Source organism: Myzus persicae, unplaced genomic scaffold (assembly GCF_001856785.1).
Source record: "Myzus persicae strain clone G006 unplaced genomic scaffold, MPER_G0061.0, whole genome shotgun sequence".
NCBI classification, from domain to species: Eukaryota; Metazoa; Arthropoda; class Insecta; order Hemiptera; family Aphididae; genus Myzus; species Myzus persicae.
The window spans coordinates 4,188-16,888 of record NW_019104420.1 but is presented as its reverse complement, the minus strand read 5'-3'; the positions used below and the strand labels follow the sequence as shown (position 1 = coordinate 16,888).

The 12,701-nt window shown below is 30.1% G+C and overlaps 2 protein-coding genes across 2 annotated transcripts; both read right to left on the bottom strand.

Moving 5' to 3' along the window:
* Nucleotides 1-3,633: 3,633 nt before the first annotated feature.
* On the bottom strand, nucleotides 3,634-5,641 carry LOC111042043 (zinc finger BED domain-containing protein 1-like). Its single transcript, XM_022326532.1, has one exon. The coding sequence runs from the start codon at nucleotides 5,571-5,573 to the stop codon at nucleotides 3,699-3,701; it is 1,875 nt and encodes a 624-aa protein (XP_022182224.1). The 5' UTR covers nucleotides 5,574-5,641; the 3' UTR covers nucleotides 3,634-3,698.
* Nucleotides 5,642-9,285: 3,644 nt separating this feature from the next.
* Nucleotides 9,286-11,037, bottom strand: LOC111042036 (general transcription factor II-I repeat domain-containing protein 2-like). The gene is made up of 2 exons (XM_022326526.1): nucleotides 10,002-11,037; nucleotides 9,286-9,845 (listed from the first exon to the last, which is right to left on the bottom strand). Exons 1-2 carry the CDS (start codon nucleotides 11,035-11,037, stop codon nucleotides 9,286-9,288), a joined length of 1,596 nt encoding a protein of 531 aa, XP_022182218.1.
* Between the last annotated feature and the right edge of the window lie 1,664 nt (nucleotides 11,038-12,701).

Sequence of the window (12,701 nt, the reverse complement as noted above, 5' to 3'; positions counted from 1 at the left end):
TAACTCAGACCTAGTGGAAATTATGTAATGTCATTTGTCTCCACCAAAAATGGGTTGAAATAAAATATTCAGTTGGTACCTACTTTACTAATATTATAATACAATATGTATATTAATGAGCAGTGTCTTACGATATTTAATTTGAGTATTTTTATTCAAATACTTTCTATGTGTATAAAATACCATGATCAGAAGTTTTTGAATACATTTTACCAAGTACAATTTTACTGTAGAAATTGCATATTTGTACAGATACTTTTCGAAAAAAAAAATATCACAACAACCACATCTTATTTTATTTGACATAATAATCTGCTGCTCGTATAACTAATACTAATTTAGAAGAAACAGAGTTTTTGAAATATTTTCAGTTACAATATAATTATTGGCGTATGAGTATTATACCTAATTAAAACCTTAAATACTTTTTAATAGCAAAGAATTGTATTAGTGCTCATTGCGTATTGTAATTTTTTACAAAAAGCTGAAACGATTTCAAAAGAACCATACCAATATCCGAATCCATGATGAGTTACCTAAACTTTGTTCTTTACAATTGTTCTTCGGGAATAATGAAAGCGTATTATTTATATATTTTATATTTTTATCATAGTTTTTATATCATTATAATCAACGTTCCAATGTACCTATAAACATTTTTAAGTATCGTGTTTTTAAAGGTAAGTATACTATAAATATGAGTCATTACTTATTACACATTTTGTAATTTACATTTTAATAACATAGTTAATTATTATAGCTGTAAATATATTAGTTGAAAGACTCTGGACTGGAAGAAATATATTAAATAGATCGTTCAATCAAATGTAAGTACCTGCGTATAGTATTCGACTGGGAAAATTATTGTAGCATAACTTTAGGAGGTAGGTTAGACACCTTAGGGTTCAACCCCCCCCCCCCCTCGGAAAGTTCATAAATTTATTTCAAATAAAAATTTTTTATCAATAATAGTAATTATATATATTTTTTTTTTTTTGGATGTTTGTGTTGTTATCGGTTATAACCAAAAAGCGTGCCATAACAAATTATTTCACTCAAGTTACCGACGTTAGAGGTGCTAGCAGTGAAATTGTTACTCAAACTCATCCTGTTTCTGAGTTATCTAGTGCTCAAAACACCGATCGAAATCAAGTAAGTTATTGTTACTTAAATTAATTAAATATTGTAGTTATTTTTAATTTAACACATTTACCATTTTTTGGAGGATGTGTTGATACACCAATAAAATAGTTATAGGTATAATATAAAATTGTATAGATAAAACAATATGATTTTATTTAGCCATAAGCCTGTTAAACACTGTTAAAAATTTTGTGCACACTGCCAGTGTCTACTGCAACGCCTGAAAGAACTTTTTCCAGTTTGAAAAGAGTAAAGACCTATCTTAGAAATAGCATGAAAGAAGTATGTTTTAATAATATATATTTATTTTCATTTTATTAATTAAACACTACTCTAAATAGGATTGTTTAAATGGATGTTTTAGATTATATATATTTTAATTTGTGATATTTTGCATATTGTTTTCCTTATAATCTTTTACTGATAAAATTTGAGGTTGGCCAGGAATGGTAGGTACAACCTATCTACCTACTTATATAAATGAATAGTTCTCCATTAGTCTCGCTAAAACTCAAAAACGGCTCGACCGATTTGAATAATTTTTTTGTCCTGTTTGTAATTATCAAGACAAGGTTTGTATGAAATTATATTTTATTAAAACCCACCGGAAATATAGGAAATTTGGATGGAAAAACTGTAAGAGTTGCGCCATCAGTCCAGCAAAAAAAAAGTAAACTAAATAATAATATATTTTTGTTTATTCAGGTTGTTATTGTTTATGATTGAATATAAATTTTGACCTGTACCTATATTATGTTGGGTCAAAAATATATGACTTGGTAAACATTTTATTCACAAGTCTAATGTTTCGAATGATGTACATCATAAGAACAACATGTTATTGCGTTAATACAACATTGTAATTAGGTACGTACCCACCCCTTGTTTGTGCGTGAAACTGCTCCTATAATCACAAGCGTGTCTCGCATAATATATTAAATTCAAGAATAACGATGAAATGTTTAAGTTTGAACATCATATACCGAATATAAAATAAACGAATCGAATAAAATTTGAACCATATGGAGTTGGCACTTTTAACGATAATGAAATAATCGCCCCCTCCCCCCCCCCCATTTTGTTTTTGTGATAGGACTAAGGAAAAGTTAGGATTACTTCCATTAATAGATATTAGTGAACCTACTCAAGAAGAAACAAGCGGTAGTATAATTTATATTTTATATAATATTATAATTATAAAAATTAATATAGCTATTCTCTAGTTGTTTCCTTTAAAGTTTAAAGAAATATGAGGTATTGCTTTTTATTTTATTCTTTTTATTAAGCTTCAGGAATTGAGGTCATTAGCTGTAGGTTGGTACTGCAGGGTTTTGGGACTATAGAGAACGGTCAGTTTTGGAATACGTTTGTGTTAGGCAGTATTTCAAGTGAGCACCCTTAGGTTTCTGCCACGCCCTTGGGGGGGGGGGGCACCGTGACTGCCCAAAGAGAGGGGCCACTCGTGACCGAAGTTTGGTGGATGTGCATGTTGCATGTTGCAACGGACGCCCTAGAAGGCTAGGCCATTTCGTTCCCCTTATTTCTTATTACAAGATTCAATATAGGTATTGTTACAAGAAGCTGTTTTGTCATCGCTGTTTTGAGGTAAGCTATTTTGGTTTCGTTGTTATGTCTGTAATAAAATACCTGTATGAGTAAGAAAAATGAATTTAAAAAATTTAAAATTGGGGAACTCTGTCTGCTGTATTTCACTCGCCGAGTATACTGACTACCTTATCACTGCCTTCATTGGGTAGGTATGTATTCAACACATCCATTGGAATTCGATGACAATGATCATTGCATACAGAACTTGATTCTGAGCATACGTTTCTGTCACTAATATGGTCAGTCAGCCTGGATAATATAATGTTATTATATATTAGAGGTGGGTCGGTCGCGACTGATCGAATCAAAATGAACGAATCAATCAAGTGACCGAATCGCGACCGAATGATGTACCAAAACGTATTCGGTCTTTCGGTCAAATGACTCGTTTGACGGTTTTTAATGAAACTTTTCTTTCAGACGGAATCGGATCGGACAGAGTCGAATGGAATTTATTATTTAACACACTGTTAAGGATGTTGGTCACACTTACGAGTTACAACATATTTTACACTTACATAGCATATTTTTCAATTTTTGACCTATTTAACTATATATATTAGACAAACAGTATTATCAATTAAATGACAATAAACTGATAAGGCAATAAGCACTAAGCAGTATAGTAGTTTATGACTTGTGTGTCGATCTTGTGACTTAAAGAGGTTTATTCAATTTTCAAAACTGATTTTAATTGACTAGCAAGTGTACTAGGTTAGTAGGTTAGGTTCCTATAGATTATAGAGGTCTCAGAACAGTCAGAAGTCAGTATATTATTTGTAATAATAGGTAAATAACTTTATTAAATTAAAACTATTCAGTTTACTTTTTTAATTTTCAATAAAAAAAATTTAAATAACCTGTTGATAAAGTAACATTTTCCTTTTTACACGTTGAACTCATTAATTTTTAACAACTGTAAATAAAAATATAAATAAAAAATAACTTTAATCTAAATTATGATTTAGAAACAACAACTTCTCAACTTTGTCAGTCGTTAGTCTTGACCGTCTCTCCGTCAACACCATGCCAGCCTTGGAGAAAATGCGCTCGCATGGAACTGATGTGGCTACAACGCATAACCTACGACAAACTAATTGGTACAGTTTTGGATAAACTAGTTTGCGTTCATTCCACCAAACTAATGGATCTTCTGTTCTTTTTAATAATGGTTCGGCAATATATCTATCCAATTCTAATATACCAGCTACTGTCACATTAGAACCACCACTTACTGCAGTAACTCTGGTATCAAAATCCTTCCAAATAGTCTCCGGTCCAGAAAGTGGACCAATACCTACTGTTGTTTCTGGTTCTTGAGCGTCTTGTCCAATAGGTAAATTTTGCACTTTCCTTGACAACGATTGATATGCCGATTGGTACTTGTCATTATTTGGAAACCCTTGTTTTTTGAAGCGTGGATCTAATAATATCGATTGCATCACAACTTCATTAGTTTCGAGCTGGTCAAATCTTGAATGCAATTTCTCTGTTAGAATTTTTGCCACTGAACAAATTTCAGTTGGCATTGTACGGTTATTAGTGTACCCCGATGCATAGTTCACCATTGCCCTTGAAAATATTGTAACTTTAGATATAGATACATAATTCTCTGAACTTATTTCATTAGTTACATCATAGAAAATTTTTAATAATTGACAAAGCACTTTCAAGACATTCCACTCATCAAATGTGATTGTGTTAAGATCATTATTAATAATGGCTAATGTTGATAAAATTGGCTCTTTTATTTTTAAAAGTCTATCAACCATATCGTATGTGGAATTCCACCGCGTAGGACAGTCTTGCTTCAGCTTCAAAACAGAATAACCACATTGTTTCTGTATATCATTTAGACGAGACAATGCGTGAGAACTGCGTTTGAAATATTCCACAATGGCCTTTACTTTACTTAATATTGGTTTCACTTCCTCTAGCCCAGATTGTACTATTAAATTGATGCTATGAGCAAAACATGGAAAATGCCTCCACTGGCATAATCGAACAGCTGCCACCATATTAGCCGCATTATCACTAACAATCATAGTTATTTTATTAACTAATCCCCATTTATTTACCTGCTCTATACGGAGAGAAGACATTTCAACACCTGTGTGTCTGGCTGTGAAATGTTGACAACCAATCAGGATTGATGACATCTTCGTATCATCATCGATATAATGGGCAGTAATTGCTACGTAAGAATCATTATTAATTGAAGTCCAAGCGTCAGTTGTCAAGCAAACTGCTGTTACATTTTTTAATTTGATTTTAATAGTATCAACTGTACTTTCATATAACTGAGGCAAAAGGCTATTGGATACAGTTTTTCTACTGGGAAGAACATAACCTGGTGCCAACATCTGTATTAAATTTTTGAATTCTTTTTCTTCAACGAGACTAAAAGGATGGTAATGTTTAATGATTAATTTTGCTATTTGAGAATCTATTTTTTTTGATTTTGTAATGGATAATGGTTTTTGTACATAGGAAGTTATGGAGCTCTGAACGGGTCTAATATTGGTTGGTGTTACTGATGTCAAAATTTGAGTGGAAGTATTTGATGCTGGCATTCCCGAAGTAGATGGTTCATCTATATTATGTTCCTCAATATGATCATGCTCAGTCATGGTATTTGAAGAATGATGGCGTGCAGTTCGATCAAGTGGCACTGTTATGTGCTTAGTTTTCATGTGTCTCAATAAATTGCCACTTGAACCACCACCATAACTAATTTTGTTCGAGCAATAACTACATTTAGCATACTTTTGGTCTACTATTGTAAAATGGTTCCAGATGGAGCTTCTTTTTTTCGAAAGCATAATTAAGTTGTATTACCTTGTTAATAAACATAACAGTATTTATTTATTTGAACTACATACTTGAGATAATCCATTGCATTATTTAAATAATGAATACAATGAACTTCTATTTAGTTTTAATAGATAATAATTATGTAATTATGTTAGCAGTAGGTAACAAACAATTATTTATTTTATTTTTAAATTAAGGTTGTAAGCAACTATTTTATAATTTAATTTTTAAATTGAGATAGTCAGTATTTTTTTTAAATTTAGTCAAGTAATTTAAAGTCAACAACAATTGAAAATTGTATTCAGCATTTTAGATTATATGTATTTTGTAATATTTTTTTAAAGATCAATTCAATAACTTTAAAAGCTACTCTAATACAAATTGTTTAGCATGTTTGTTTTGTAAATGTTAACATAATTAAATAAGTTAAAATATGATAAATAATACCATGTATATCATGGGCATAACTTGGCAAACATTATTTTATGGCAATATACCGTTTACTTAAAGATACTTGGAGACTAAATATACCTAATAAATGCATTTTACAAAATATCAAGAGGGGCAGTTGCCCCCTCCAGTTTACGCCTATGATGTATCATGTATATAATATCAACTATTTAACACAATTTGTTTATACAGTCATACTACACTTTTTACTTATACTTACTTTTATGATTTACTAGGTAAGAAATACTTAAAAATAAAACAACCAAATTTGAATTATAAAATTATTGAAAATATAAAATATATGATCACAATATTGTAAATTCTGTATAATTTAGAATTTTTTTGAACAAATTACAAAAATACAAAATGTTGAATAATTTTGTTTTATTTTTTGGTAGGTAATAGATAGTACAACCCATGCATAATAAATAATAAGTTTAAAATATGATAATAATAATAATTCTACTATGTCATATTGTCATGGACATGGGTCTTTAGTCTATTCTCTGGGAAAACAATAATATTATTATCCAATAGACAGTATCGATTATTGATAGTCACTATTGACTACTCTTTAATATCTATGGTAAGTAGTTGTTGTACTGATTTACATGTTAATAATAATTTCATCTCGTGATTAAAAGATAATATAATATACCTAATCTGCGGTGGATGGTTACTTTCACGATACCAACTAAGATTTTGTAAGGTATTAAAGAAAACACAAATCTAGTAATCATAGATAGGTTGTATATTAGTGTAATATTAAATACATACAATAATAATTAATAATCCAAGACCGTGATAATTATCATGGTTTATGATAAAAACCACGGCGTAATATTCTTAATTTAATCTTTTTTCTATGGTAATATTACTCTATGCTACAAACAGTACAATCTACAACATTATCATAATAATAATCTCAGTCACTGATTGACTGATTCATATTTCATAAGAAAATTGATTCACCTAATGATAAGAACGATATTTGATGCAAGACCGAAATGACTGATATGACCGAATCATTTGACCGAATCACTAGACTGATCCGATTCAAATGATTCGAATCATTCAAACGACTGAAAATTCCCACCTCTATTATATATCTATTTATAGTGCTATTAGTAATTTATTTTTATTATAGCAGTTACTACAATAAATTTATTTATTTTTTACAATCGAATTCATAAGTAAAGCACGAGGAATTTGACTAGTCTAATTTAACCACTCCATAGTTCCAAATTACTTAACATATCCTTTGCAATATAGGGAGACTTTTAGACCTGTGATTGAATTCAAATTTAACGAAACCACAACAGTGACCTACTTTGTATTATACTTAATGAAATGGTGCACTATAAAGCAGAGCAAGTTCCTCAATTTTTTTATTTTAGTTATATTCTCTTTTAATGGTATGGGCAGTTCAGAGTGTATACTTTAGACATTATATATTATAAAATACTTACTATGTACATTAGACATATTTATAAGTACCTATAAATTATAATTACAAAATAATTACAAAATGTCAACATTTTAAATAGGTACCAAATAGTGTTATCTAATTTTACGACTGGTCACTGGTGGACCGATAGTTAAATAATTAATTGTAGGTATATTATTAGTTTATTAGTCACCTATAATGTTTTATTACTTAATTTAAATTAAAAATTAGCAAAATCTTTAACATCACTAATGTTCAAGAACAATTTAAAAACTCTTTAGTAATGTAACTAGTATACAAGGTAACACATTTTTTATTATTTAGTATTTATATAATTTATATTATGTTTATTAAGCATGGGTAGAAAACCTAAAGTAGAAAGTGCTATCATAGATGCTGAAATCTTAAGTTTAAAATATGAAATTATCAGTGAGGATGGAAGAAGTAAGTAAAAATTAGAAAATTCAATTTGCATGATTAGATAATTGTACTAAATTATTATTGTTGGAAGATATTGCTGGAACTAAGGATCAAGTATGGGATAAAATAGCAAATATTGTCAATAAAAAATATAACAAAGAAATCACTGCAGCATCAATTCGGGTTAGAGTAGCTCTTAATCGTGGAGGAATTAGGGAAAAGTTAGGATTACTTCCATTAATAGAGATTAGTGAACCTACACAAGAAGAAACAAGCGGTAGTATAATTTATATTTTATATAATATTATAATTTTAATAATTTTATTATAATTTTTTAATTGAAACTATTATATACATAATTTTTATCATTTAAGATGATAATTCTGACAATAAAGATTCAACTACTGAAGTGATTACTTTTTCATTAACACTATCTTCTGAAGAATGGGCTAGCATAAGTTCTCAGAGTACATTGTACTGCGGAAAGAAACGTAGCAGATCTTATGAAGTTTTGACACCATTCCATTGGAGCAACGTAGTTCAGGATCATTTTTTTTTACACACAAAACTTCCTTGTTCAATTACTTTTAAAAGGGCAAAAGTGCAACCATCAGCAAATATATATGTGTCAGTTTATGGAAAATGCACGGAATGTGGGTCAATATTTTATGGTGAAATAAAAGATGTACCATCTGCAAATATTCGGTAATACAATTTTTATCAAAAAATATTTGATTTTAAACGTTTGATTAATTTTATGTAATTACTTATAGAGTTTTAATGAATTGTACTTATACTGGATCTTTTAAGACGAATCACAAGAAGAAACGAAAATTAGCTGGTTCAGAAAAAGAACGATGTTTAGATGCGATGGTAAATCGTCTCATAAGTCCATCTGTGTACAGACGAAATGAAGCCAATCGATTGATGGTAGAAGGTAAAAAATAATAATTAAAATATTTTATATAAATATAGCAAATATGACATAAATAGCGTACACCCTAATCGCTTTATACAGATACTAAGCAGAGCTATGTATACATTGATTTTAAAAGCTAAGTTTTTTTGTCCGTCTAAAGTTTAGACTCTAAACCAGGGGTCGCCAACCTTTTCAAACAAGTGAGCTATATTTGAAATTTTTAGTCCCAGGTGATCGACATCTAGGATAATTTAGTTTTACGAGCAAAAAAAAAAAAAAAGGTCTAAGCTCCAAAGAATAAATATTTATTGTTTCTTCATGATGATAATAATAATAATAATGTAATATATTGATAATACATGAGAAATAGTAAAAAAAATTGTTATTTAAATAATGTGATTTTATAAATGTATTAATGTGATACCTGGCATTGGTTTCCTGCAATTTTTAAAAATTCTGGTAAGTAATTAGAAACAGCTGCTCGTTAACTTGAATCTAAATTACTGTCTGTAATTCTTGACCGATATTTGTTCTTTAAGTATTTCATACTCGAAAATGTTGACTCGCATAACCATGTTGAACCAAAAAATGAAGTTACACGAAGGGCAATGCTTCGTAGATTTGGGTATTTTTGAGCACTTGCGTGTTTCCAAAACTCCGAGGTAATCTTAAGTATTGAATCATTTTGTAACGTTATTATTTCCATTTCCAAAACTGTTTTATCAAGATTAAACAAATCTCCAATTTCATTCGCTCGTGTCTCAACATCCCCAGAAAATGGATTTGATATAAACTGCGCAACTGGCTCAAGTATTTTAAAGTCGTTGAATCTTCTTTTAAATTCGGAACGTAAATGTTGAATTATATTTATGTGGTTTGTAGGCTCATAAATATTTTCAGAATAATTAATTATTGTTTCTTGAAGCGTAGGGAAATGCTGGAAATCACCATTTTTCATTTTATTTTCCCAATATGCTAATTTACTTGAAAATGCTTGAACATCTGATATCATATTAATAATTTGTTTTTCTTTTCCTTGTAACTCTAAATTTAGGAAATTAATTTTTTCAGTAATATCAACTAAAAATGCAAAATCTTCAAGCCATTTTATATTTTCTAATTCTTCATAAACAATATCAATTTCTTGTAAAAAAATTTTAATTTGTGGTAATAATTCTTTAAAACGATGTAGTACTTTACCTTTACTTAACCAACGAACGTTAGAATGTAATAGTAAATCTCCATAATGACAATCTACTTCGTCCATCAGTTCACGAAAAAGACGTCTTTTTAATGCCTTACCTCTGATGCTGTTTACAATTTTCACTACAAGTTCCATAACATTGTTTATATTTATAACTGAACCACATAATGCTTGTTGATGAATTATACAATGATATTGAAAAAAATGAGGAAACGAATTATCGTTTTTACATAACGCTAAAAATCCCTTTTTATTTCCACAAAATGATGGGGCTCCGTCAGTTGTAATACTAACTAATTTTTCAATTGGAATTTCTTCTTCTTCTACAAATTGTTTAAACGTTTTATAAATATTTTCTCCTCTAGTTCTTCCGGTTAACGACAAGACTTTTAAAAACTCTTCCTTAACAGAAAAATCGTCAAAACACATTCTGATGAAAATAGAAAGCTGTGCAGTATCAATCATATCGTTAGACTCATCCATTTGTAAACTGAAGTATGAACATTTTGATAAATCAGTCTGTAGTTGAGTTTTTTGATTTGAAGATATGGCTCCAATACGACGCATTACTGTGTTACTTGATAATTGCATTGAACTAATGGCACCTACAATTTCACTTTTATTTTTGAAGTCTGTAAACAATGAGTCAGAAGCTTCTTTAAATGCTTCTTTAATTAATTCACCATCGGAAAACGGTTTTTTCTTCTTTGTTAATAAGTATGCTACTTTGAATGAAGCAATAGTTACATTTTGGGCCAATTTATTTGTATTTTTAAAAACAGACTGCTCTTGGTTCAGTTTTAATTTCATGGTTTTTAGCTTATCTTTTCGTAAACTGGAATCAGTTGGAAACTTTAAATCGAAATCTGCATGTTTAGTTCGGTAATGCCTTTCTATGTTTCCACGTTTGAAAATTGAAAGAGTATCTCGGCATAATAAACACACGCACTTGCCTTTAATGTCAACAAAAAAAAACTCTAACTCCCATTTCTGATTAAAATGATAAGTTTTACACTTTTTATTTGGATTCATTTTATTTGTTGTAAATTCTAAATAAATTTGGAACGTAATAACGAAAATATACGGAACATATACGCGTTGCACACGTCTTGCACAAGACGACTAATTGACAGTCGAGTTATAACTAACAATAATTCTGACCATTTATTGTAGCCGAGGCATTTATTTTCAAATAAAAAAAAAAATTCTGACTATTACCGATTGACCTATAATGGTAAATTCCTAGAATACAATTTAGCAATCCACATTATCCGATTATTTATTACGCGATCGACCGATAATGGTAAAATTAATTTTTATAACGATCGACCTATATTCATAGAAAGATCGACCAGTCGATCGCGATCGACTGGTTGGCGACCCCTGCTCTAAACCATAAGTATTCGAAATAATGCTCCGATTTTTAAGTCCGTGTTTTGTATACATTAAATTCAAATTGAACACATCCATTTCAATCTTTTCAGTGGCGTAGCTAGGGAGAGGCTGAGGGGGCTGTAGCCCCCCCCCCACCACGAAAAAAAATCCTGGCTACGCCACTGAATCTATTGCTCGACGGGCGTCGACCGGCACCGCACAAACTCGCAAAATACGCTTGAGACAAAACCGCACACATATTTTAAAATACTGGATATCCCATTACCACACACGTCTATTTTCGACAATTATCGTCGCTTATCGACAATAATCTATACCGACATTATTAAGCTAAGAAGAGGACTGAAGCAATACAGCGGAAATGTAATCGAGAACGAGAAGACAATTTGGTATTTCAGTACTCACTTTTCTTAACAAACTGACTATAATGAAATATATATAAAAAAAACAAGTCTAAATTTTAAATCAATATAGGTGCTAACAATATTCATTTTTTATTACTATTACTATCCCATTACTATAAATTATGACTATATAGATTCTATTTTTAATTATTTAAATCAATGTATTGTTTTTTTACATTTTTATATTTAATAAATGCATGCGGTATCGTATAATTTGTTGTGTGTGGAATTAGGCTATGCCTTTTTATAAATCTGTGTGGTATCGCACTACTTTTGTGTGCGGTATTGGGTTATGCATTTTGTACGGTATTGGATCATGTTTGTGCGGTAATGCAAGCGCCGTGCTCAACAACTACTGTACAAGAGAGCAGCACTCTCTTGTCCGCTTAAAAAAATAAGTCATTAGTATATGTTAGCTTAGTTTTTAACATAATTTACGTATTCCATGAATGAAAATTGGTAAACTACTATTATTTATTAGATACATACTCTTAGGTGTAAGATGATATTTAGTTAAACATTTTCAGGTGATACAATGCCACCTCAAATACCAAGTTTAACTTCTCTTAGACTGGCTAAGCATAGAGCAGTGTCATCCTTCAGACATCATCAATATCCTGTCAATGCCCTTGGTATTATGAAGATTATTCATAAATATGATGGTGCCATTAGAAATATAGGATTTGATAAGTTCTATGTACATTTTTGGACAAATCTACAGATAACAATATACAAAATGTGCAGTTCCCACAATTAGTTTTGACGCAACTGGGGGTGTGTGTAAGAAGATAAAAAGATTTGGCAATAATTATAGTGGTTCTATTTTTTTATATGAAGGAATAATGAAAGTAAAAGGTCAGAGTTTTACAGTTACATCATTCTTGTCCGAACAGCACG